The 26,322-nt window shown below is 44.4% G+C and overlaps 3 protein-coding genes across 3 annotated transcripts; all 3 read right to left on the bottom strand.

The window, feature by feature from the left end:
* Nucleotides 1-6,635: 6,635 nt before the first annotated feature.
* LOC105186937 (IQ and ubiquitin-like domain-containing protein) lies at nucleotides 6,636-15,127 on the bottom strand. Its single transcript, XM_025307451.1, has 4 exons — nucleotides 14,520-15,127; nucleotides 9,356-9,749; nucleotides 8,028-8,728; nucleotides 6,636-7,446 (listed from the first exon to the last, which is right to left on the bottom strand). Exons 2-4 carry the CDS (start codon nucleotides 9,712-9,714, stop codon nucleotides 6,881-6,883), a joined length of 1,626 nt encoding a protein of 541 aa, XP_025163236.1. The 5' UTR covers nucleotides 9,715-9,749; nucleotides 14,520-15,127; the 3' UTR covers nucleotides 6,636-6,880.
* Nucleotides 15,128-17,916: 2,789 nt separating this feature from the next.
* LOC105186936 (IQ and ubiquitin-like domain-containing protein) lies at nucleotides 17,917-21,615 on the bottom strand. Its single transcript, XM_011147473.2, has 6 exons — nucleotides 21,191-21,615; nucleotides 20,742-20,969; nucleotides 19,567-20,114; nucleotides 18,848-19,036; nucleotides 18,178-18,556; nucleotides 17,917-18,028 (listed from the first exon to the last, which is right to left on the bottom strand). The coding sequence occupies exons 1-6, from the start codon at nucleotides 21,391-21,393 to the stop codon at nucleotides 17,917-17,919; spliced, it is 1,659 nt and encodes a 552-aa protein (XP_011145775.1). The 5' UTR covers nucleotides 21,394-21,615.
* Nucleotides 21,616-22,053: 438 nt separating this feature from the next.
* Nucleotides 22,054-26,040, bottom strand: Naa35 (N-alpha-acetyltransferase 35). The gene is made up of 10 exons (XM_011147371.3): nucleotides 25,982-26,040; nucleotides 25,724-25,785; nucleotides 24,626-25,161; nucleotides 24,345-24,537; nucleotides 24,053-24,234; nucleotides 23,643-23,975; nucleotides 23,101-23,493; nucleotides 22,557-22,730; nucleotides 22,359-22,475; nucleotides 22,054-22,244 (listed from the first exon to the last, which is right to left on the bottom strand). Exons 1-10 carry the CDS (start codon nucleotides 26,038-26,040, stop codon nucleotides 22,104-22,106), a joined length of 2,190 nt encoding a protein of 729 aa, XP_011145673.1. The 3' UTR covers nucleotides 22,054-22,103.
* Nucleotides 26,041-26,322: the final 282 nt, after the last annotated feature.

Raw genomic sequence — 26,322 nt, 5'->3', positions numbered from 1 at the left:
TCGCGATAGAGCGTTTAATATATCGGCTCGAAGTGAAGCCGCTCAAGCCGCGCTAATGACCGCACGATCAATCTATTTATTATTCACGGACTTATCGCTGCTAATTTTGCAAGAATGAAACGATTAATGTGTCATTAGCGTATACAAGCTTCATTATTGCGTTCCGCCAGCGACCGTCTATTACGGGCACGGTGAAGTATATACCCTCTTTGGGGGCATTCGGCAACAATTTGGAAATAATTCAGAAATGCGGGGAAGGGATAAATAATAAACTGTCACATCCGGCAACCAGCCGACGGCGAGCCGAACGAGAGCGGTGCGCGCTGTCGTCGACAATTCGCGCAAATTAGCAGCGCGATATCGCACTTCGCCGCGCGACGGCATTTGAAAAACGTCGCGGCGCGCGTTATCGCGACGCGCCACGCCGAGTCCCCACGAAATCGCGACGGCGACTGCGGCGACGACGACGACGACGACGACGACGACGACGACGACGACGTCGACGACGACGACGACGATGACGACGACGACGACGACGACAGAACGCGCATCATGCGCCGGGCGTTTATGAACGTCTGATCGAATGTCGGCGACAGGATATCGCCTGAGCGATAATATCGAGAGCTCGGCCCTTTGGCCCTGGCTGCGCCAAGATGATCGATATACGCAGCGCCGGCTAATGTCGATGACGTTGCTAATAAACATGACGCGCGCGCGGATCGCACTCGGGCCCGCGATGATTATTAATTGTCGCTCGGACGTTAATTATGCGACGCTGCCACTTTTCGACGGATCCGCGCGCTCTCTCGGATAATTAATGAAATCGCCATCGAGAACACTCGTTATTAATCGCCCGCGTCGCATTAATTAACCTTAAGCTTTCGACAATGCACGCGCGCCATGCACACACGCCCCTGTTGCGCCGCTCTCGCAGCCTCCTCCCGCGATTTTCATTCGCGATTTTATTCGTCGGCTGAGAAACGACGCGTCGTTTTTGCTCGCTCTTGTGAGTCTTACGGACGTATCCGCGATATATCCGTCGGTGATATTAATTTTATGTTTCCGTAAGAAAGCCGGGATTGATTAACAATCGGAAACGCGCGGCGCCGCCGCATTGTGTCGACGCAACTACCCATCGGGATCGCGGATGTTGCCATCCCGATGTACGCCGCTTTTCCGCGGTTTCGCGCGTCTAAAACTCGTCAGTCGCGCGTGTCGAATGTATGGCCGCGCGCGTCGGCAGACTCAAACAGCTGCGAATAACGCAACGGCTATCTGAATAATAATCGTTGTTGCGCGATCGAAGATTCCAGCGCGTCTAATAGCCCCGACGATCGCGTGTGGAAACGCATAAAATGTGGATGTGAGGAAAGGACATAAAAAGCAAGCTTCGAAAACTCCGAGTAACGAAGGCTTGTAGTTATAAATCTTGCTGGCGGTAACTCATGCGCTATTATGCTTAAGTAAGAATTATAGGGATGATTAAATGATCATAGGGATCATTCTTCGATAGAAATATCGGGCTGATGCAAAGAAGAATTCGTCGCATGTAAAATCAACGATGAAATGATACAGTTTCGAAGCAATAGAAATTTTTTTATGAGTAGAAGTTATACTTTTATAATAATATACTTATTAAATTGTAGGATATTAATATTAATTAAATAAACAATACCAGAATTAGACAAACATGGCGGCTTGGTATTCGGCGTATGACAAACTTACGTTATTTCCCTTTTTATTCGACAATTATTCGAAAATACAAGTCAGAATTTCATGGAGCCAAATGAATCTTCCGTACCGATTTAATGTCATGTTAATGACATTTAAAGTTAAATGTCGATATTGTTGCGAAAGTGCTGTGCGTCATTCGCGACGTCTCGATGCCGATGTTAACGCGTCGTATATTTCACGCTTACGTTTGAGTTTTCTGTTTTATGTTTAACAAATATTTTATTCGAAAACCCTCGTTATTCCCACGTTCCGGCCTTTTAGGTGGACGTTCGATATCTCTTAGAAATATCAACACGAGTAAATTTCAGATGTTGGCACGATAATTTTACTCTTCCGCGCGAAACTAACTCCGAATCGGGTTACTATACAGACACTAAATGGAAGAGAGAGAGAGAGAGAAACGCGAAGTTGAAGTATAACACATCAATCTGTCTCTGTGGCTGCATGCTGCAAGTGAATTCCGAGATGTTGCCAGATGGTTAAACTGAAAGCCAATTTTGCAAGGTAAATTCCTTGATTCCCAAGTCGACGTCGTCGGTAACGCCGCACTGCAGAATTTTCGCGTTTTATCGTAGCGAGAGAATGCCATGACACGTAGGATTGCGCAATTTAACGAACATTCAAGCGGTCACGGCTCGCTGATTTTCCGTCGGTAACCATCGAGTCATCGGTTTTCCGAATCCTGAGAGCTCTCATAATTTCGAATAACAAGAAAGTTGGACGAGACTATGAATGGAAACTTCTCGCAATTCAATTTACTCTTATCGGTTATCGGGTCTTGGACGTGCGCGGAAACGTCACTCAAACTCGAGAAACAAAGAAAGAAAAAGAGAGAGAGACAGAGAGAGAGAGAGAGAGAGAGAGAGAGAGAGAGAGAGAGAGAGAGACCGACCCTGCGTTTCCGACACAGTCGCTCGGGATATTTGTTTACTCGAACGTTCCATCAGGAATCCATAATAGTTTCTCAAATAGTCTTTTGTGTTTCCTTCGCTCTTTCGCGGAGAACGATGCGAATCTTTCGATTTGTCTCCTGCAAACTAGGCTAGATAATCAACTACTGTTCCCGCGAAGGTACATTCCGTCTCTTTTACACTTCTCTTTTACGCTTCTCGCAGTAGCGAGTCTTGGAAATTTACATTTCTCGATTTCTCAATTAGCACTTGAATACATTGCAGCTACTGTGCCTACGCAAAATCTTTGAAAAAAAGACAAACTTTCGAGAAATATATTTCTAAGTTATGCTCAAAGAAATTTCGAGGAATAATATTTATTCGAAACGTAACGTATATACTGAATTTTGAGTAAAATTCCATATAAATTCGTTACGGTTTTCCGCTTTTTCCAATTATAATGTTCGATAAAAAATTCTATATTTCTATATCCCGTATTGAATAAGAGAAGAAAAAATACATTGTCAGATTGAAAATGGAGCTCGCTGTGCTCGCAAAAGATATTATCAGAGGCGGAAATCCTATGAAATGCCCCACTAAATTCTAAATTTCGATCCGGAATGTTACGACGAGAAAATCAATGACAGCACAGAAGCGTCTCTCGGCTACCTTACGTCGCGTGAAATTGCAGATAGAATTTTGTGCCGAGACCAGTCGCGAATTATAAATCGTCTAAAAGTGAGCACGAGCGAGAAAGCGACGGACGATCCAATTTAGCGGAACGAGCGCGATTACGGTGGCAATAATTAGGAATTAATGCCGGCTGCTTCCGATCGATATCGAGAGGTATGCCGACGCAGGAGAAGCGCTGCACATTTGCATTTAAAGCAGCCTGCTCCCGTAGACATTGATATATCCCTGTCTATATCGTGGCTGAGATCGACTTTATTTATAGCCGTGAGCAGCGCATAGACGACTTCGCACGCGTCTTCGAAGGGAACGCAGGGGATAAAGGATACGCAGCAGATCCTTTCTAATTTAAACTCGGAGAGCTTATTTCGATGCAAAACCACGGCCATCCTTCCGGCTTGTAAGAAGCCATCTTCCATACCGCAAGCGACGAAAGTGCGCTCGTTCCTGAGAACGTAACGACAGACTTAACGATTCGCCGCTTATATAACCGAATGGGCCACTCGACTTAACGGCAGCGAAAATTACGAGGCTCTCGTTACGCGTTAAAATTCGCATGACTCGTCCGCAAATGACCGCTGGTTCTTTTGAAATCGTATAGCCCTCGGAGAAACGTATATCCAACTCGGTATATTCCTCTTCTTTATTTTACAGGAACAAACGATAATTGTACCGATAACTTCTTCGCCAAGATTCAGCTTTATCTTCCCGATGGTTTCATCGAGTTTTCGGGATTCTTCGCGCAAAAACTCGATGATTCAGTCGAAAACTCTGATCACGCACAATGTGCGAGCCAACGTGTGCTATATCTGCAATTGTTTATCGTTACCTTGAAATTTCATCGGGTCGGAACGAAATGAAATCGCGATATCAGGCTTTTACGAAAAAAAACAAAACGCGGAAGAATGCGGTTCAAATCATTCTACGGACAACTTGATCTCTTCGTCGGGATTGTCATCAGTGCCTCGTAGAGCTACACACACACACACACACGCACACACACAAAAGAGCTGTATCGGCCTCATCACGTACACGCGAACAGGGTCGAGTTTCTTGGCGCGAACACGACCGACCAGAACTGTTGCTTCGCTACTTAAAGCAACGCTTCATCGCGGCCGACTGCAAACGTCCATTTACTACTTACCGAGGGCGCACCGCGCGTCTGACCGTGCATCTCGTGTGGCCCCTATACTATTTAATCATGACGAATCCATCAGGAATTACCGTGATTGTCCATTGACTGCGTACCGATCGGCCACAGTGAGCGATTCGCACGGCGGATCGTTCACGATGTGCGGATACTTATTAGCGTCGATCGAAGTTTAATGCGATTATCTGTTGATCTGCGGTTAACTGCTGATTACTGAATACTGAAAGACTCGACTTCGCCTCGTATTACCGATTAACTGTATGCGCAACATCCCCGAGGGGATGATTATTTGCGCGATATATTCGATTCTCTCGTCGCCGAGAGCGCACGAGAAACCGCGCAAGTCCGCCAAAATGGACGCGCTTGCAAAATTCGGACTGTCGACTTTGGCTATAATTTTTCATCTGAGATTTACCACGTAACAGATCTTTTTCCGATTCTTTATTGATTACTAAATTTCTAACTTTACTTGGAATTTTCCTCACTTCTCCATGGCTATTCTGCTTTTCGTTTCGATGAATTTCCGGGCAAATGAAAATCATACTCGCGTCTCTCGTTTGTTTCCTGTCGCCATTTCGCAATTTTCAGGAATTATTGAAATTGTCTCGGACATTTATTTATAATTCCCCGAGGAATCTGTGAATATAAAAAATCACCTCTTATCCGGTAACCCGACTGCTTTTTATATTACATCTTGAGAATCGAATCTCTGGTATCAAGGGAATTCATAATTTGACGCGCGTTTACGAAATCAAGACTCCACCATTAGCGCGAACTCTAATCCTTGAAGCTGCCACATACGCGACGGGAGAGCTTTAATATCCGAGTGGAATTTCTTCCACACTATATCACAAAGAAAGTTCCTTTTAAACGTTACTCCGGGGAGGCATTCGACCGGTCGGAACGCGCGGCTGCCCGAGGCGGAGAAATAAAAATTATCATCGTCATATGTAGATACCGTCGCGAAATAGCCTGTCACACAAGCACTTCGTCTTAACATTATTATTTCTTTTACTACTACGGTGCCGCTTTTATCGTCGACCCTTCCGTAACACTTTATTGCCCGTAGACGACGCGATTTCAACGTTGCACAGTTTCTCCCGTTTCTTCCCTTTATCGGCATCTCGTCATCGAAACAATACTTTCGAGATATAGAGTCCAATTGACGCGATACCAATCTATCGAAATCCGAGAGCAGCTTTCTCTTCTTTTTTTCTTCAAGAGATGAATTTAAGAAATAGGTCGACACGTGTATTTTCCTTTTGAAATTGCGATCCTTTTCACAGAGAGCACGCACGAGTGTTCCCCACGTCATTGTTACCTCATATTGTTCTCTTGAATAAATTTCGGAATTTCCAGTTCGCGGAAGGCGGAGGAAGCAAACGTCACGCTGTGAGATGTGTAATATCGCACGCGAGAACGTGCGAACGGCATGTAAATATTCGAGCCGCGCCGCGCCGCGCCGCGCGCCGAGCTCGAAGCTCGCGCGCGCCTCTTTCTCTCTGCTTTTCTCCCGAAACTTAGTTCATAAACTGCAACGCGATTAACTAGCGCTATCAACGTGACCAGGACCTGCCCGGTCGCCCGAAGGGAACGGAAAGCGCGAGAAGCAACGACGACAGCGCGCGACTATAATGCGCGAGAGCTCAACGTATTTCCCCGACGTCCAACTTCCCGCCAGGACGAACGGCGGGTCCGGAGGTGGGTGCATTTCTCTGCAACTTGGTAATTGGCTTAGGACGGGACCTTCAACTCGCGAATGTCTCTTGTGAAACCGCTACAGTCCGCGCGTACCATACTCGAAACGGAAACGGTTGTGGTCCCGGGGTCGTTAGTCGGCGGGTAAAGATTGCGGGGATCACACGAACTCTTGTGATATCTTACAGATACACAAAATACTCGAACAGCTTGTCGCATCCATGCATTTCACCTCCTCGCGACTTCTGCGCTCTGTCAGCCGCGAGTCATGTTCGTGAACTCGCTGTGGGGTGAAACGTCTAGTAGCCGCTCTACTTTCGTTTATTTTTTATTTATTAATTATTGATAACTAATTAATTTTACTAAGTTCATTATTTTATTATATTAGTTATTAATTAATGATTAATTAATTTTGTTTGTTAATTGCTTCGTGATCTTTAAGTTGCTTATGAATCATTTACGAATTACTGCTCATTATTTATTCACTTACTATTATTTATTATTTCCCGTGCACGTTAATACTGAATCAAATGCGCACGAAAGTGCCGAAAACTGACGGACGGCTATATTATCCTACTTTGCGTCTCTCATCCTTTTAAGACACGCTGTTACGGCTATCTCTTCCGCGAAGTCTTTCCATCCGCGAGTGTCCAGCCTCTTTTATCGAACCAATCGACGCGCTGTCCCCAACTTCTTCATCCTTCGTTGCAAAGAATAATTAATTATCCATCGAGGACGGAGTGACGATATTTCTCTGCGCCTCGGAGACCGAGCCGAAGCGCATCCTCGCCTGGAGATTCTTCGTGTGAAATTTCCGCAACAGTCTCGCGTCGTAGAAATTCTCGATGTCGGCGATCCCGTGGTGAACGGCAGCCTCGGTCGTCGTCAACAACAAAGAATTCCAAGGCGCCCACTCGAGCTCGCGGCGGAAGCGCGTAAGTCGCAGCTCGTCTAGGTCGTCGCACTCGGAAATGCCGGACCGACCATGCCAAATCTCGTTCACCAGGCGGTAAACGACCTTGGCCCCGATCACGAAAGCCAGGCTACCGTAACAACCAGTCCTGGTCTCGCAGCGCCTGATCTCTCGCAACATCCTTTCGTAAGGATCGTACACCACGCGTGGCTCTCTTCGGGTTCGCATGGACGTGCAGTAGACGCAGATGGAAGACCGCAGTCGACGTTCCCGGGGAAATTTCTCCAAGGGCAGCAGCCTGCCGCAGGTTCTGCAGAGCCGCGTAATGCTTGCGTCCAACCAGCTGAACCGCGAATCCTCCTCGAGGTCCCCTGAAGGAAATAAGAATGATTAATTAAACACTTAGGACCTATAAAGTGTGCACTAGAGCTCGATGGTGTAATAGATGTCGCTGTTCAATTAAATCCTGACTCGCAGGGACTCAGCGATTGCGACATTCCAGGAGGAAACAAAACGCGGTAAATATTTGGAACAATACAAACAAGCCAATGTGTTGCCAATTGCTCACTCAGTCGATAACAATCTCTAATACCTCGGGAACAAATAATTCTGCTTCCAATTCTGTCCAAATCTTTCAATTTTCGATTCTGCTTAACTGTAAGATCGAAAACAAAATCGAGAAGAGCGAAACGATCAAGCAATAAAATCGCGTTCGAAGCTTTCCGAGAAAAGCTTCGTGCAAGATGCACACAATGAACCTTCGGACAAATCGGTCGACTTTTACAGTGTTGTTGCAACATTTCAACATTACGCCGATCTAGTTAACCGAGCAAGATAACGACATCCTTATTTTGGCCTGCTGCAGCAGCCGACCGCTCGCCCGAGCATTTTTTCGCGAACAAGTGGACAGATTATTAGAGACACTACTGAGCTACGAGAGCTCAGTAGAGACCTTGTAGAGCGTTGCGCGCCAGCTTGAGGAAGCTCAACTTGAGCCTGTTCCTCAGCCAGTTGAGTCTGCCGGTGTCTACGCGACGTGTCAGCAACGCCAACTCCTGATCCACCAGATAAGCGAGTTCGAGCGACTGGCTGCACGTGTGCATGCCAGCGACGCGCCTCAGGCCGCACAGTAGATCAAGCCTCTCCGGCACGGACAGGTTCTCGTTGGCCAACGAGGCGTACACGTTCCTGTGCTGGCGGGCTCGTTGGACGCGTAGAGTGTCCACCAGAACCGCTCGGCCGCGGCTATCCTGCCAGGCGACCGGCTTCGACAGCTCGTCCAAGAGCCTGCGTCGTTTCCGTTCCCTGTACTTGACGCGCGCGGCGCTCCTCATCGAGTCCATGGCGCGCAGCAGCTCGACTTCCTTCGACAGGATCAGGCCGCAGGCGGCGACCCTCGAGGCACCGAGGAGCGTGCGGCTCGCCCGCTCGCTCTCGAGGATTCGCCAACGGTCCAGCAGGTTCCGCAGCGACTCGAAGTCCGAGCTCGTTCGCGGCGACCTGCGATTCAGTATCGTGAAACCGGCGCAGCTGCTGAGCGCTTGGAGCTGCTCCGCAGGTGTCGCCGTTGCCTCGTTGTCTTCTTGGGAAATTTTCGCCGCCTGGAGGCTGGTCCCTTTGGCCGCCGATCGGCGAGCTCTGGCTCGGTGAGCTCTGCGATCAAAGGATGCATTATGAAATTCTTGGGAAGTGGGAATCATCGATTATTCCGTTATTCCGTTGTTCACGAGTGGTCTTGTCGCAGACTGAGCGGAACACCTTTCATTCGCTCGCTTTCTTTCAGATCCCGAGGTGTTGCGAGCGAACGAAGTCGATTCTGATTGTGCACAGTTGCCTCTCTGAGGTAATTTCGCGATATTTGAGTGTGATTGTGTTGAGTATTTTCGTGATTATTGAGAAATTACTTGAAAAAGCGGCAGGAAATGGTAGCAGCGAAGTGTACAGCGAGTTCTGTAAGCACGACCTGAGGAAGACGTTTTGAATTCCTTTAGAAATAGACTATTAAAAAAATTGTAAAAGTCAGATAACAGAGCGATACTGCAGATTATCATTACGAGATACACGACGGCTGAAAATGTAGACTCTCACGTTTGAAGATTCAGAAACGCTCGGCTCAATCGACATGTGCGCTCCTGTTTGGCTTCAAGTAGATTTCGCATCGACGAGATATTACTGTGGTCGGTCACGAGGACGATGCAAAGTTGATTGTCGCACAATCGTGTGTGCTTCACGAATGCGAATTTCGAAGGAAGAACCTTTTTCATAAAATCCACGTTATACCTGAAACACCTTTGTATCTTGAGAACACTGTCGAGAAGTAGCTGGTTGTTATCTTGAAGAGCCGACGACTCGACCTCCTGAATCGGCGCGGTGTTGAGGTAAGAAACGCCAGACGTGACGACTCGGTCGCGCGCGTCCGGTAAGAACTGCACCTGCACCGCCTGATCGTGAACGACCTCGGTGATGGCGTCCGCGACCGCGACGGTCTGCGTGATCCCGTCGCTTCTGGCGATGCCGCAACCGTGCGTCTGTGTGCAGGCGTTGTGATAAATCAGACCGGTAAGCGTGTTCTTCCATCCGCCGAGGAACGGCTTCGTCGTCCTTGGGTTGCGGTCCTGTGTCCCCGAGACAACCGCCATGACCTACCGGCGGCTATCCCATGAGATCTAAACGTCTGCATTTACAAGGAAAAGGTTTCAGCTGGGCCTTGGGAAAGCTGGTGAATGAAACGATAATATCCACGCCATCCAATATCCACGCCACGATAACGAATAGATTGCGTGCCGCACTGGGCGGAAATGCGAAATGGAAAAATATCAAGTCAACACACACACACACACACATATATACAGTGAGCTGAATGCTCTACTTGAAATATTTGGGGAATGTTCTCCGATAGTCGATTACAACATGTCTCATTAACAAAAATGAGATAGTTCTCGTAGCGAAACTTCTGACTCCCAAGTTTCTCTCTCTCTCTCTCTCTCTCTCTCTCTCTTTCTCTCTGCGATGATATTTTTCGAGTTTTGAATCAGAGTGAGCTCGATATATTCCTCGGTGTCAAATCATGACGAAACGTGTATAATCAGAAAACTTTGATAACGTCATCCAATGATTTTCACATCAGATGTGACGCAAAAACAACTCGTAATACGTAAATTACACACTCGCGACGAGATTAATACATACATATATATATATATATAATGAAAATATAGATATTTTATACATACAACAATGTGAATAGCTCGATAGTGCAAAATCGCGAGAGAGTTCTTTCATATTCGCGCATTTTCACCTTTAAATCTCGCCGAGGAAAAGCGGAATGAAATCACGAAATTAGTTTTACATATACGGTGAAAAAGAAAAGGGAAAAAAGAAAAGCGCGAGGAATGCAGTTCAAATTATTCCACGGACAACTTCATCTCATTTCTCAGAGAATTACCTGAAGATTGTGGCGCGTTTCGCGGCCTCGAGAATTATTCTTTTATTTTTTTTTTCCCGTGACATTGGCGCGCGCGCGCGTGAACGCGGGAGGAACGACATTTCCAAGATAGAAAATGATTTATATACCGGGAATATTGTGCAACGGCACAGTTTACTCGTTACGTACACAGCACGATGAGTTACTAGTGGCAATTTGTTTTTACGACCGTTACCGCAGATTACTTTTAGTTTATTATACCCTTCCCCCGTCCCCCGCGCGAAACTTGCACACACCTGGGGGGAGGGGAGAGGATGGAAATGGCGGGAGCGTGAACGTTTTCAAGAATTAGCGACACACAGGGAAGCGCTCCCGCGCGCCTCTCTCCAGCCTGGACTCTGCTCTCGATGTTCTTGCCGCGCGAGAATTACGGCAAATAAAATGCAGGCCGGATTTGTCCCGATCACCTGTGCATATTTTCAGGCTCGGTGCGTACCCACTTTCCTGGCAGGTGGAGGGGATGGGCGGGGGCGAGAGAAAAAATAATTAACCTCTTGACTCGTACACGCGACTGTCGGTGTCCGCGGGTACTTTCAGAAAAAACTGCCTCGAGCCCTTTCCCGGTTCGATTGTATTGCCTACGAACGAACGAACGAACGAACGCGCGCGTGGGCGCGAACGCGAGGTGGGAAACGGCGTCGGCTATTTCGCGATGCTCCATTTTCCTCAGCGTTGCTTGTAACCGCCCCGCGCGATCCTTTATCTTCAGCATTGCCGTCGTGACGCAGTGGTCTCCCCATCCCCCGCGGGACTTAAGCGCCTACATTCATAGACGAGAGAAAAAACTCCGCCGGTCGCAGGTCGAGGAAGCGGAAGGATAACTGCCGCGGCGACCTGCCGGGATAACGGTAATACCGGCAGTAAAGGAAATTACTATTCTCTCGGTTTAAAGGATCCGACAGCGAGCTACTGTGGAAAACTGCGCCCCGGCACAGCTGACGCTTTGCACCTTTCCGCGAGCTCGCTGACGTCGCCGACGATATTGATACGCGCTGTCGCGCCTCGCTGGCTGCAGCGATGTCAACCGGCTCGAAAATCTCCGACGGACGTTTCGACGACGCTTGAACCTCCTTAGGGGTGAATTGATTTAGATCGGAGAGAAAATGAGTTAATCCTCGCAACGCGACGCAAATACGCGACGGCGGATTCTCTGCATCCTGTGGAATTTTGCGGCGAGTGTCACCTCAGCTCGTCAAGGTCGATTACCTTCATAATCGGGCACAACTTTGCTCCATAATATATTGACCGTTTTTACGATAACGAGTCGTTAGAAAAAACAAAGGAATTAAAACTGTGAGGTTATCGGCTTGGAGTTTTTCATGGAAACCCCTATTATCGAACTTATCGAACGAGTCAATATTTCGTCGACGTAATATTCGAATTTAAGTAGAAAAACTGAACGTATCTCTAAATGTGCATGTATGTGCCAGCATCTCTGAGAAGATCACGGTAAATGTAGCAATCTTTTGGACGCTCGAGAGCAACGTGAAAAGTTGCTGTATGAATCGTAGAAAAAAATTGGTTTCTCTACGATTTTTTCGCATATATGTCGATATACAAGTAATCTTCTTACAACATATGTCAAAGTCATTGATTTTGAAGTCTAAGTGGTTACCATTTACACCATGTATAGGAACAATCTTTCCGCCCTCCCTCCCTCCCTCTGTACGCACATAAGCAAAATCGCACGAGTATTTTTTTGCGGTCAAAGTGAGATCACTTATTGGAATCTTTCGCACCGCGACCCCGCTTTTTGGCCTCGCGTGTTAACCGCCGCCGCGTCCTTTAGCTTTTGGCTGACCTATTATTCCGCAAACATACGGATTTCTAAATCCTCAGCCTTGCGGGGCTCCGGCTCTCCGGACGTTTGGATTTATGACTTGCTTATTCCACGGATTCTTCACATCGCGGTATCTCGGATTTGTAAATCCCTGATCCTCAAGAGCCTCTTCTCTCCAGCTCCGCGCCGCTCAAGCTAACGAATTGATTCCCCTCGCGGGCAAATAAATTTCATTAAAAATGAATAACACTCGCGAGGAATAAATAAATTCCATCGCAATTACATTCGTCGCCGCGTAATGCGACGACCGTGAAACTGCGAACGTGACGCGCTTGTTTTTCGGCAGGGAAACGCTGCGTGTTAACGCGCAAGATCTCGGGAAGTATACACAATCGCGCCTTATCCTGCTCCCTTTCGTCGTCCTCTCCGACAACGAAACAAGGAAATACTCTTAGAGAGCGCCACGCCGCGGTCGGCTAGTCAGCGAAGAAAGTGGTCTCGAAAGAAGTAACTTACATCAAACGATGCACCCGGCGAACGGCGCGGTGACAGTTTACGGACAATAATTATGAAAGATGTTAATTTCGGGTCGGAGGGTGCGCTCGCGCACGGAACGACGCAGGCACGGAAGAGAAGACGAGATTGCGTGAGATAACGCACACACGAGACCACCCCCGCCGGGAAGTAAGTACCCCGTTGATGCTTTGCGTCGCAACACGATACACTTTTCCGTTTGTATTATGAATTACACGCGAGAAAATTCCAGGACGAGGCACGAAGGGGCAAAGTGTTGCTAAGAGACGACACGTCGCGCGACGAAACTTCTCCGAGAGGAAAGCTGGGAGGAGGAAGGAAGGAAGAAAGGAAAGAAGGACACTTGCATATTTATGCAAAAGGAACAGTATCGGGGGAAAGGAGAGGGGAGAGATTTTAAATTATATAGATATAAACGGACCGAAAGTTCGCCCCCGACGCTCTTCTTCGCCTTGTCGCCGGAAGTTAGCGAGCGCCGTCGCGCGAACGCGCCGGTATAATTCGCCGGTAAACTGCTCTGCGGCAAATATAGGTAAGACAAAGAAGATGATGAATGATCGTGCGGTGAACGAACCAGTCGAACAATCGTCGGGCGAGAGATCGAGAGAGAAAGCGCGACTCGAAAGTGGGCTCGCCTCTCGGAAACGGAATCCAAGTGTTGGGTGAGTGCGAAAGTTTTGATAGATTTCGCAATAGAAAAATGGATTGAGCAATTTGATTAAAAACGATCGATTCATCCTACCAAGTAATCGCCGTAGTTTTCTAGTATCTGCTATATTATGCATCTGCATAGTTGTAAGTGCTGCCATAAATCTGATATCAATCACGATGCTTTTGGCAGTCCCACCGAAACTTTTGCATTCAATAAATAATTAGACTGTTACTGTCGGGCAATTATTATATCCATAATCGAGTCTTGTATTTAAGATCGTCTCGTAAGTTCAGCTTCAGATGTCGATTTACGCAGCATCCGAGGGTGAGAGTTTGAGGCGATTTTTTAAATATAAAATCCGACTATGAACTCCGGGGAGGTGCATTGAGAAATATTAATAATTGAATCTAGCGCTCTACACGTACGACACGTAACAATGCGTCAACGAATATAGCTTCGCTGTCGCGACGGCGAAATGAACGGATAAACAAACGGTCGTCGATCGATCGCGCTCGCAAATAATTTAACCAACGACCCCGATGTAAACGAGATTCTAGCGAAACAGTGTGCACCCACAAAAGAAATAATGCACAATGAGTACAAAGAAGGGGAACGCATTTGTGTTTTTCTTTTCCTTTTCATTTTTTTGCAACACACATACAGCACGCGGAATCGTCCTTAATTGGACGCTCGAGAAGTACGAGTACGAGCGATGATGATTGGAGAGCCGGAGTATTACGGCCGATCTCTATGTTCGTCGAATTTAATTGCCGCGTCGCGCAATTATTCGAGCGCATAAATATTGATGCGTCATATTTTGCGCCGATGCAGCCGCGGCACTCATTATCACCGAGGACGTCCAATCGGACTTCTCGACGGTAGCTTTTACTAATTCTGTGTGGATTTCTTCCTTTTCTTTTCTATTATCGAAATCACTCGAAATCGTGCTAACGGGGTGAAAATTCACGGAAGAGAACATTTTGTCGAAGCTTACCGTGAGCCATTCGTAGTGTCTCTTCGCCGCGCTTCTATCATGAGCGCACTTCATAATTTCCATCGAAAAATCTTCATAACAGGTCTCTCTCTCTCTCTCTCTTTCTCCTTTTTTTTTCTCCCTTTCGCTCTGTGATGTTTGCCTGTTTCGCCTGTTGCAACAGCTTCGCGATTTCCAAGCGATCTCGTCGACTCGTTAACGAGAATTGCCTGGCGCGATTAAGCAGCGAAACACTCCGATCGCGCGTGCACTTTACAGAAGATTCGCTCGGATTCAGCCGTGTCGGCGTGCAAAGTGGTCGCCAATCAAATCACGGCACTCTCGCGGGATCCGACGAGGGACGACGACGAGTCGATCGTCCGAGTGCGGCTTTTAATGCGGAAACGCGGCTGCCACGGGACTTTCGCAGCCGTAAGTCTGAAAGCTCAAGGCCTTAAATCCAACGTTGCCAATGGCAACGTGCTTGGTCGATCGGTCAAAAGCCCCTTCTTGTCCATTATTTTCCGATTTTGCGTCCCGCGGCTCAAAAGCACCGGCATACGACGGATATGAATGCACAGCCGCGGCGAGGCATTATGCGCCTCGGGAGCCGAAAATTTTCCGCGGTATTCGTGTCTCTCCGTAGCCCTCTCTCCCTTCTTCTCCCTTCTCTCTCTCTCTCTCTCTCTCTCTCTCTCTCTCTCTCTCTCTCTCTCTCTCTCTATGTCTCTCTCTCTCTCTCTCTCTCTCTATGTCTCTCTCTCTCTCTCTCTATGTCTCTCTCTCTCTCTCTCTCTCTATGTCTCTCTCTCGTGCTATTTCCTACCAAATCCATATGTAGGGCGGTCGGAGTCAAACACGCGCCTTAAACCTCAAAAGCGCATACAGTGCGATACACTCGATACGTTCTCTCGATACGTGGATCTCCGGTGTATTTGTACGCTTTCCTCGTGTTCCATATCGCGGAGAAAGGGAACATAGGTGCGCGCGTATACGGGGTAGGCCTGCATATCTCTTCGCGATAAATTTCGGAATAGGCGGAATCGTGGGAACGATCGTGCGATTTCCGTGCGTTCCGGCACTGGTCGAAGTGAAGCGAAGGAAAGTCGCGACCGCCAAGTGTACGCTCGCGCGTCGTTGGAGTACCTTTAATTGTGAGTTCGCTCGCAAGTTTCGCTTGGATGCTCCACTTCTCTTTAAAAGTATTCAGCTCCTCAATTTTCCTCATACTCCGGGAGTACAGGAGAAACTTCTAAGTGACGTTCCAGTTGATGTCCGCCATGAAACCGTGAAACTTTTATCTAAGAAATTTTCTCTTGTCCACCCTTGCTTGCGTCTCGCCGAGTAACTCGCCTGGCGAGCTTGAAACGGAACACCCTGTATACGCGGGTATTACGTAATTAAATAAAAGCGAGTAACGAGCAAATTTAAATACGCGGACTTTGGGCTCTCGAGAACTCTTGCCTCTCTCTCTCTCTCTCTCTCTCTCTCTCTCTGTTCTTTTTTCTCTTCCTGGTGTTCCTCTTCATTTCCCTCCTTTATTTATCCGGCGTAACAAACCGCGTCGAACGTAAATCAGTTCGGATTATCCGCCCTTCTCGCGACCAATTAAGAACAACACGGCCGATATTTGCAATGCAAGTATTGTATAAGCCAGAGACTGCGTTGCGGGGCGATAGAGCGATGCAGGACGGAATGAACGACGGCGGATACTGACTTCGTAAAGCTGCTAACAATTTATAACCCGTTACGCAATAGCCTTCGCAGCAAAAACTGCATGCCGACGTCGTTGTCGGCGCATCTACGTGTTCCTCACGTGAAATGTTTTCACTATCACCGCTCTTTCTTTCTCTCTCTCTCTCTTTCTCTTTTTCTCTCTCTCTCTCTCTCTTTCTCTCTCTCTCTCTCTCTCTTTCGCCGTCGCATCCGCGCAATATCGTCCGCGGCGCCTCGGAGCAACGTTGCGTGCACGCCGGCTGTAAAACCCTCTCCGCTATTTCTCCAGGGATCGGCGCAACAATACATATCGACGATTCCGAAAAATTCATGCATTTTCAGCGGTAGAAATATACCGCTCGCGCGCGCTCATAACTCTAAACGCGCGCATCACTCGCCTAATCGAGCGTACCTTGGGAATTTATTTATCTCGTCGATATTATCGGCGAGACAATAACAGGTGAACAGTTATTGCTCTTCAACGATACAAGTATGAAGTATTCCTTCCCCTCTTGGTCTGAAGACTCTTGTCCTGCCGAAATTGGGATGGGTCGTTCGCTGTTCGCATCGGCTCGCCCTTGTTTACCGCCTCTGTTGTCGATAACGGGAGACCAACAGCAGGCCGTCCAATTTCGTGCATAATTAAAACGCATGATCCGATTTGATCGCATAATGCACTGCAAATTAGTTTCGGCAAAGCGCCAGCGGCTTTACCGACTAATATCGCTGCGCCTCATCTGCAAGATGTTCGATCGATTTTTCGTGCTGTCTACTTACGTGTTTGTGTGCTATCACGTACATGCTGTCACGTTTCGTGTTTTTTATCAAAGCAGAAGAAACATATGCCGGGAGAGAGACGCAATAGTATCATTGTTCGTTATAGATGAAGGAATGGCAGAGCTTTAACTCTCAATATTCCAAAGTTACTGTAAACAAATCTATTATACAACGTTCAGATTACTTGGTTACTTGTGTGTGGCGACAAATATATATATATATAGTTTCTTTTTATTTTAATTCACGTATTAAATTATGATTGCAATCATGCAAACTTATGAATTATTTACGATGAGTTATAACTAAAACGACAACATTTCTTATAAAGCTCGCAAAAAAGGTCAAGAAAGCTCCTTTCTGTTTTTAAATTCAAGCTACTAAACCAACTACTAACACTGCTAATTAAGACTTACGTAAAACTTGATAAGAGCCACCACAGGATTTTTCGAGTTTCATAAAAAATTTTGGACGTTTCTGAGACCGTCGGAGCGCAAACGGTTAATTCGCTAATTCTGTCCGCGTAATTTACGAAGGATATTGGAGTCCAGGCAACCTCCAAGTTGACCACAATACGCTTGCAAAACCGCATCAAATATTTCAACGGCTTTCATTCGCTTTAGTTTATTTCGGTCTTTTTTCCCTTCTCTTCGCCGTACCGTAACAGACATACCGCGCATTTTATTCGGACAATATTTGTACAAACGAAATACCGGGAAACTGGATTGTAACGCGAAAGAATAAAATCCATATATAACGAAAGTTTATTGAATCTCCGACCAATGCCCACGCCAATATATAATTCGCAATAGCGATCGTTCGATAACGTCCAAGTGAAATTGATCGGAAAGTTCATTACGGAGATATTTTGATCGGGATTCACATTCGAAACGCGACTACAATGAAATTCCTGTCATGGCTCGTAATTTCAGCACGCATCATAATTCTCTACGATCAAGGGTAGTTTGTGCCGCTTGCCGCTTTGAATCGCGTGGAAACGACCGGATTCCCGGAAGTCTTTCTCGAAGTCGATCAATTGTCTGAAATCGATGAAACAAGATCAAAAAATGCCTTCCTTAGATACTCGACACTCCCGATGCAAGTCTTAAAAGTCTTCGAAATTTTCTCTCTACGCAGTTTAGAGAGAAGAACTTAAGTGAATGAGAATATAATTATCGCACTCGCGTACTGGAAGTGATTCTTCGCGATCTGATGCGCCAAGCCGATCTGATCGATCAGGTGTTTCGAGTAAATCATAGCGGGATCCTTAATGCGAGAGTGCATGTCGGCTTCGTCCTCCGTCAAAAGGATACAGTTCCAAGGCGCCCATTCCTCATACGTCTGATATCTGATCAGTCTTAGAAGAAAGAGATCCGTAGACTTGCTGACCGCTGATTGACCGTGCCAGATGTGATTAACCAGATGATAAATATCGTGTCCTTGCATCATAAATGCCAAGGCGGAGTTGCTACACCGACGTAACTCGTCAGCCCGCACGCAATCCAATATGTATATGTAAGAATCGTAATCCACGTGTGCGATGTTGCGTCGACTCAAAGAGTCGCAGCCTTCAAAAGCAGGATAACCGACTAATATACTAATTTAGACGAGCGCTCGAAGATGAAAAAAGAATGATCGATCAAAATTTACAGGGTCTCGTTGATAGAGAAAATCGCGATATTGAGAGAAGAGATATGTTAATATTTTGGAGATTGATTAATTAGTCAATATTTAATATCTTAACTGATATATTTTTTTAGAGATTAATGAAAAATACTTTACCATATAAAGTCTATTAGATACATATACTTGTACTTGCATCGATGATGCATCAGCGAAAGAAACGGTAAAATACTCACTGATGCAGACCGATAGCTTCCTCGTTCTACTGTGTGGTAAGAATCTGCGATCGGGAAGTACTTTTAAACAACTTCGGCAGAATTTTGCTTTTGTTTCTAAAGGCTCCCGCAATTCATGGTCTTTAGAATTCCCGTCGACAGCTTCGCAGCCGCAGATACCGTGCATGCTCGTAAAATTTAAGTAGATATCTGCGATAGAAGGCGCATTTATTATATCGCTGCTGAAGCAAGCAAGTAGTCGTAAATGCGATGAAACGTTAAGCATGTAATTTACAAACTGCGAGATCCAGGAAACTTTAAACAACTTGGAAGTTCTAGTTGTGAACTTCAATTGTCTAAACAAAGTCCTGGGAGAAATCTCTCCGTAGGAGATATTTAATTCGTAAATATAAATTTTGCCTCTCTCGAATTTTTCTTAAATTATACCAAATACGTATACACACAAAGAACATAAATCTATAACGTGTTTAAATCACTTGGTCACTTGGCGACAAAAGTGTACATATATGTAAATTTTTTCAGCTATGATTTAAATATAAAATGTAAAAAGTATTTTACACATTGTCGATAGATGATTATGTGAACGCTCGTAATCGTGATAGGTAAGTCAACATTCCGCTTGTAGCACCAATTATCTCCCCTGTTTTCGTATTTCTCATTATTCGCTACGAACGACAACGTTATTTTAAAACGTTGACAAATCATCTCATCTATCTTACGCGTTATCCTCTCGTTTAGACAACCGAGTGACGACAAATCCTTAATTCCTCGAGTCAGCAAAGCGATCTCTTGGTTTAACACAGACAACAGTTCGAGAGCTTCCGCGCAATCATGCGCTTCGACCGTTCCTCTCAACATCATCAATAACCGCATTCGCTCGTTCGATCTAACATCGCGGTCGTTTAATGCCTCATAAAACGCTTTGAACTGCCGAGCCTTTTGAATTTTCACGGTGACCATCTCCACCGGTATACCCCTGTAACCGATCCAGCGTATCGGTTTACAGTTGAGCGTCAGGAATCTGAGAACTCTCCTCCTCCTGTACGAGCTCCTGATCGCTTGTTTATGCTTATCGATGTGATTTAACATCTCCACCGTTTCCTCCAGGATCCTGTAATTTTCGGCACGCTGCGCAGCCTTGAACAGTCGCGACTTTATGTCCTCGAAACGGTCGGACCTCCATCTCTCGATCATGTTGTAGAGTATGTCAAAGTCCTCCCTCGATCGTGGATTTACTTGCCGAAGGATGTTCTGTTTATGTCGCATTCTGCAAGAATAAACGGACGTTGGCGCACGCAAAGTGCGATTTTACGGCGACGCGTGCGGGACAGCTCGAACGAGACCGTCCGGTTATCATCGGCGGTATTGCGAATTATGAGGAAAAGGACTTTTTTATGTGCAGAAAGATTGACCGGCCCCGAGAGAGCGCGGAGAACCCTTCATAAAATATATTTCTCTACCCTGGCGCTTTTTCAAGCTATCCAAATAGGAATACAGGATTCCCTTCACACGGGATAAATATTCTTCGATAAGAATATCAAAGTGTCACCTCGTAAACGACCTGAAATCTAAAAGCTGCTTGCGAGTAAGCTTCAGAAATACAGAAATATATGACGAGCATTTATATCTTTCGTTAAATTCCCCTGCTAAGTCTTGACGGAACTTTAGCGTCGGGTTTATAAGCGCGGAGGAGGAGTTTAGAAGCGAGCGAAGATCGTTTTATTAACGAAGAACGGTCTGAGTTGTGTCCTTTTTTCTGATAGGTCTTCGATATATTGCATAGAAGCCACTCGTGGGTACTATCAAACTATATTTTTTTCAACATGTCTTAGGAAGAATCGGCTTTCTGACTTGTGACAAAAAAAGAATATAACAGTTGTTTGGCTGAATTAACTTGTTTATAGCAGCTTTCTCTTCCTCGCGTTTTTCACATTTCTCGAGCATATCGCGATAGATTCGCGCGCACTCCTTGATGTACTTCCTCAGCCTGTACGCCCGGTAATTCCTCTGAATTACACGCGCGTGTCCGTCTAAATTGAGCTGCAGTTGCATTTCGGCATAGCTCTCATATGACTTCACCGTCATGTACTCGTCCGCCTGGTTAGGTATATAACAATCGTCTCTAAATCGATAGAATAACAATGTCAATCATGCGATCCTTTTCTGACAGATATTACGTTAGAACCATCTCCAAAATTTGTCCTTAATTTTACTCCTCGAAACTTCGATGTATGATTTCATGCATTGTATCTTTCGCGCGATTAGCGAACAAAATCCACGAAGAGAGCGTTGTTTGCTCACGACATCGAGTGTCGCAAATTTCCCCCTGTCAAAATATCGTACCGCCACATTTGAGTCGCATGGTGGCATAATGTTTGTGTTGTCCCATCTTTCGTTCTCACACATTGAACCATTCTGCTACACGTATTCCTCGACGTCTGTTTTCGCAGAGGCCCGGTCTGGGAAGTTGCGTTCAAGTATTCTACTCCGGTAACCTTATGCCTCCATCCTCCCAAATAAGGCTTGAAAATCGCTTGTTTTTCCATTTCCTTCAATTGGTAAGATCATCTAAAGAAAAAAACGTTAGTTTCTCTCCAAATGATGTTTCACACAACATAAAAATACTTTTGCTTTTGTATCAACACGACGGGAAATAGAAGTTCAAGCGTGGCGCGATCTCGTCATTGTTTTTATATTCATAAGGAATGGAACATATCTTCAGGATGGTCTAAACGGATCGGAAGTAAGAAAAACGTCAGAATTGAATAACACGAGAATAATATTGAACATTGCTATAAAGCCGCGAATAGATAAGGCTAAAGTAGTGTAGCGAGACAAAACGTATTCACACTTGAAACTCAGACACATCTTTTATCTTGCGTAATTTATTTACAGCTCACATCAACTTGTAACTCTTAAGAAGAATGACACATTCATTCGTAATATTCATCTTAGACGTCTCTTTTAAGAAACACTTTACGTGTGTTATATAATTTATATACATGTATCACTTCCTTCCAACGTAGAAGTCTACAGGCAAAATGGTGCAACAAATGCATTACTTCAAGATTTACCCGAACCTCAAGTTCTGTCCGAAGGTGGAAGAAAACATATGTAACATGGAGATCACTTAGAGACGTGCGTAGGATGAAAATAAAAAAAAAGTTGATTAAGAGACAGATGCTTTCTGCATAGAGAAATGAAAGTAAAATAAATAATATGTCCTTTATATTGTGGAAGATACAAGATATGTAATTTAAGTTATTTTAATCAGAGGAAAGTGTCGATGACAAGAGAAATCGAAGACCGGTGGTTCTTTAGAATCCTTCTTATGTCCGTCAGCTAGTAGCTTCAAAACCACGAAATTCGTCTTTGCTACTTTCAACAAGTTGTTGATCTGCAACGAAAAAAAAAGAAAATTGCGTTTTAACCATTAAATTGAGACACAACTACACTACAGCGTATCTTTTATAGAAACCTGTTATAAGTTCATGTTTCTGCAAAAACTTACTTCGTTTTCAATTAAGCTATTCGCTGGGTACAGCAGTAACGCGCGCTCTAACATATTTCTAGCTTGATGGAAATGTCGACAGCCGGCGACATATTGCATCTCGCTCGTAACTTTCTCCTGAAAAAAAAAAAAAAAATACAAATTTATGAATTATTCATCGCTGGAGCAAACACGAAATTGCTTGAGAATTCAGCTTACGTTTCGCTTGTGCATTTGAGCATTTGTCATGTCTAAGAATTCTTGATAATGAACAGGTGGTGGCGTCAACAGGGAAGAAAACGGCAATAATCTATGCTCATATCTCACTCTCTCAGAATCAAACTGCATCTCAGGAAGCGGGATTTTTCCGTCCATACGAAAACCGACTAAAGCCTGAAAATTAATTGCTTTGTATTTTATACATATGTATTAAATCAGTCAATCATATACAAGATTTGTTGCTTTCCTATTAATTTCTGTCTCGTAGAAAATTATCAATTTGTTTGGGTATAAGATAAAATAAAAAAATTAAATTCAAAAATATCAAAAATGAAGAGGAATGGAAAAACATCAATAGACGTCTGAAAAATACTGAGTTAATGTATTATTCTATTCATGAAAATTATTAATATTTCGAAATCAAATAATTTCATTTTTAAACTTTTTGACAGGTACGAAATCTGATACACCAACCTAGTATCAAATTGTACATTTTCGACCCCCATATATGTGATAAGTATACTTTAAACAATCTATTATTTACTTTGTAATATCCGCCACATATGTTCTGCATCGCTTGATACATCAATATTTCCAGATTATATGGTCTCGGAGTTGACTTCTTCTTCTTGTTTTTCGAGCTCTTTTTACCACCTCTGCCCTTATGCGTATCATTGTGAACATCTTGCTCCATCAAGAACGTATCGGCCCGCGTAATTGCAGACACCAACCAGCCGTATAGAAATTCATATAAATACCAGAAGATATAATGATACTCGTGCACCGAATATAACTCGAGCTCGAAGCCACTCAAGAGATACATAACCATCACACGTAACGTGTGGTACAAAATCCAAGTGCCGAAACAAGCCAAGTGAGGCCTTGGCGTATCACTCTTCATAGATAGAGTGTGCAAGTAGCCATCAACTCTCTCTGCCTATAAAGTACGCACATATATATATATATCTCGTATGCATATATGTTATATATACTTGGTGAGAAAGAGATTGTAACAAACGTGCAGCGAAAACAAATCAAGATGTTTGAAAAATTGAAAGAAACATGAAGCGAACAAAATATTCTTACTTCATCTTGTAGCGTCGCAAAGTCTTCCAACAAATGTGCCAATTTGTCTCTTTGCCTTGCCCTGTTGTGTCCGCTGAGTTGCAACAAGCTCCCAAACAAACTGACGCAATGCAATAGGAAACTGTCGACGTACTCTTTAGCCTGGTGATTTTGCAGCAGCGTGCTTTTCGGCATTAGCACGGGCGGCGCGATAAAATTTCGCGCTGAGTCTCTTAGCACATCGGCAAAATTGTGCACACCGAATACGCGATTAGTGGTTGGCAAGTAAACGATTTGCAGCATAGACCTAGACAATATGCAAGGGCTCTGACGCGAGAATTCTAAGAAAAAATCCTAAAAGGGAATTTGTTTACTTCTCGTGTAAATCACGCACCGATATCAAAAATTTAACGCTTGATTCTTGCACTTACCAAGGCTGCGTGAAACCCGACATGATTCGTAATCTTAATAACCATTTTGAAACGGTTTATCAGCTCGATTAAATATTCCAAAACATCTACTCTCGGCTTGATTTTTGTGTAACGAGGAAACGTTGGTGGCAATAGTCTTTGATTCACCATCGGATCAAAGCCCATGATATTTGGATGATTAGCTGTAATTAAAACCAGCGAATAATGATGAGATCGCGTGAGGTCATGCATAAAAAATATGGAATGTACAATTCTTCATTCATGTAACATTTTCCTGATACTGTATACTTACAAATTTCATCAGCTTTCTCTCCACGCGTCACTGTTAAGATCATAATGTGAAGCATGTCGGAACAGTTCGACAATAATCTCTGACAGTCATTTAAATTCTGTTGCAACTGCTGCTTTCGGCCCATTAATGTTAGCACTTGATAAAACATCTTTGTAAAACGGATCCTCGCATAAAGCGCTATTCCATCGTTATACTGCAAGTAAATATTGACGATAACTGTACAAATAAATAAAATGTTTCATTCTTATACTTAAAAAAAGATAAATGATAAAGGAAGTTACCTCTTTCTCAGACTCTACATCGACAAGTTTTATTCTACTCTTTCGATGTAGCTCCTCCTCCACTTCTCTTAGCATTGATATTATCTTTTGTTCTGTAATATCTTGCTGCAATCTGTAGCCATAGGTGACACTTTGGAAATCCTCCTCCTCAAATACTAACGCCTTATTAATGCAATCTTTGATTATCTCGATTATCTTGTATACTGCATAACAAAAAGTCTTCAGAGGTTTATCCAATATTTGTCCAGGCTGATGCAAATACAAGTTTGTAAAGACAGTCTGGGCTAAACTGTGGCCTTCCAACCAAGACACTATGCACGCATATGTAGAATCTATTATCCCAATGACTTCAGCAGGTGTGAAGTTGTCCAATTTAATTGCACCTGAGTCGACTGCTTGAGTAAAAGTACAAGGTTTATTGTTCCCTCTATTGCACAACATGCCGGCATCCATTTTTGGATCCATCATCTCAATGGCAGACATAGCTTCGAATAATCCAAATAACTCATCATGTAACAATTCTCCGAGTTCCAGATCTAGATGCAGAATACAGAAAAATATACTTATTGATATAAAGGAAATGATTAACAAGTTCAATTAATCAATCTTTTAAATCAAACACAGCTAGTAATATTTCAATTTTAAAAACAGCTTATCAAATAACATGATAATTCATTACTGTAATAATATGTTACGATACACTATTATAAATTGATGGATTTATATATAATAAATATTGCTCTTATATGTGATTAACATATAATGTTTGTTACAATTTAATATGATATATATCACTTCCATCTCCAAAATCAATTTTAGCAATAAAGTTAGAGAAAACAAAATTGTTCTTCTTGACCTTCATACAAAATGTCTAATAATAATAATACAGAATAATTCAGCATAGATACACCAAGAGATTTTAATTATGGCTTCCTGAGTTATTTCATTGAACAATTTCATGAACTTCTTAAAAAATTACAGCTTAAGAAAAAAGGAAAATTTAGTCATTCGGAAAAGGAATATTTAAAAAAAAAAAGCACGGGGCAAAGAGCAAAGAAATTCTATCGGCAAAGGTTAACGTATCGATCGATCCAGTACCTGTGATAGCTTCGAAGAACTCTTGCGTAATGTCCACCCAATTGTGTGTCACTTGATCGAATCTACAAGACAAATGACACAAGATGAATTAAAAAATACCGCCCTACGAAAGTCGCGAATGACCGAAGCGATTTAGGTTAAATCACAACGATCGTCAGGGTGAAACAGCGACGACGCGACGTATCGTCGCGTCCATCGTTCGCAGGCGAACCATAAAGAGGGCTCACCGCTGTGTCCCGTATTTGCGAGAAAACTTACGCCGAATCTTTATCCTCATTCATGTCAATCGAATTCTGATCCTCTCCCATGTTCGCCATTTTTGTGGACAATTATACTGTCACTTCTTCGTAGAAAAGCGCCACATCTGACTGCCTGAACTCTCTTAGACCCATAGACTTCTATAGTATAACCAGAGAGGAACGTGAGAGCGGCCAACACGGTGTTTTTGACGACACCGACTTTCCGCACTGGGAAAGGGCGCCATCTGCATCCATTTTGAGAGGGAAACTACAATGCTACATCCACTTTCAGGTTTCGGCGGTAAAACCTGTATGTGGTGGCAGTCCGTGCTTCCATCCATATTAGCGTACTTGACAAGC

The sequence above is a fragment of the Harpegnathos saltator genome, unplaced genomic scaffold (assembly GCF_003227715.2).
Source record: "Harpegnathos saltator strain DR-91 unplaced genomic scaffold, Hsal_v8.6 scaffold86, whole genome shotgun sequence".
In the NCBI taxonomy this organism is placed as follows: Eukaryota; Metazoa; Arthropoda; class Insecta; order Hymenoptera; family Formicidae; genus Harpegnathos; species Harpegnathos saltator.
This window is presented reverse-complemented; position numbering and strand designations above follow the sequence as displayed.

Bases quoted from the DNA above. Each gene is read 5' to 3' on its own strand.
- LOC105186937 (XM_025307451.1), bottom strand. From the start codon at position 9,714: ATGGCGGTTGTCTCGGGGACACAGGACCGCAACCCAAGGACGACGAAG. The intron at 8,729-9,355 runs GTATAACGTGGA...CTTTGATCGCAG, and splicing joins AAGATACAAAGGTGTTTCAG to AGCTCACCGAGCCAGAGCTC. The intron at 7,447-8,027 runs GTCTCTACTGAG...TATTTCCTTCAG, and splicing joins GGCGCGCAACGCTCTACAAG to GGGACCTCGAGGAGGATTCG.
- LOC105186936 (XM_011147473.2), bottom strand. From the start codon at position 21,393: ATGGAAAAACAAGCGATTTTCAAGCCTTATTTGGGAGGATGGAGGCAT. The intron at 20,970-21,190 runs GTACGATATTTT...CTATCGATTTAG, and splicing joins CATGCGACTCAAATGTGGCG to AGACGATTGTTATATACCTA. The intron at 19,037-19,566 runs GTAAGATAGATG...CTTCTATCGCAG, and splicing joins TCTAAACGAGAGGATAACGC to ATATCTACTTAAATTTTACG.
- Naa35 (XM_011147371.3), bottom strand. From the start codon at position 26,040: ATGGCGAACATGGGAGAGGATCAGAATTCGATTGACATGAATGAGGAT. The intron at 23,494-23,642 runs GTAAGAATATTT...CGTACTTTATAG, and splicing joins TTGCGACGCTACAAGATGAA to GCAGAGAGAGTTGATGGCTA. The intron at 22,476-22,556 runs GTAAGCTGAATT...TTTTTTTTTCAG, and splicing joins CTCAAATGCACAAGCGAAAC to GAGAAAGTTACGAGCGAGAT.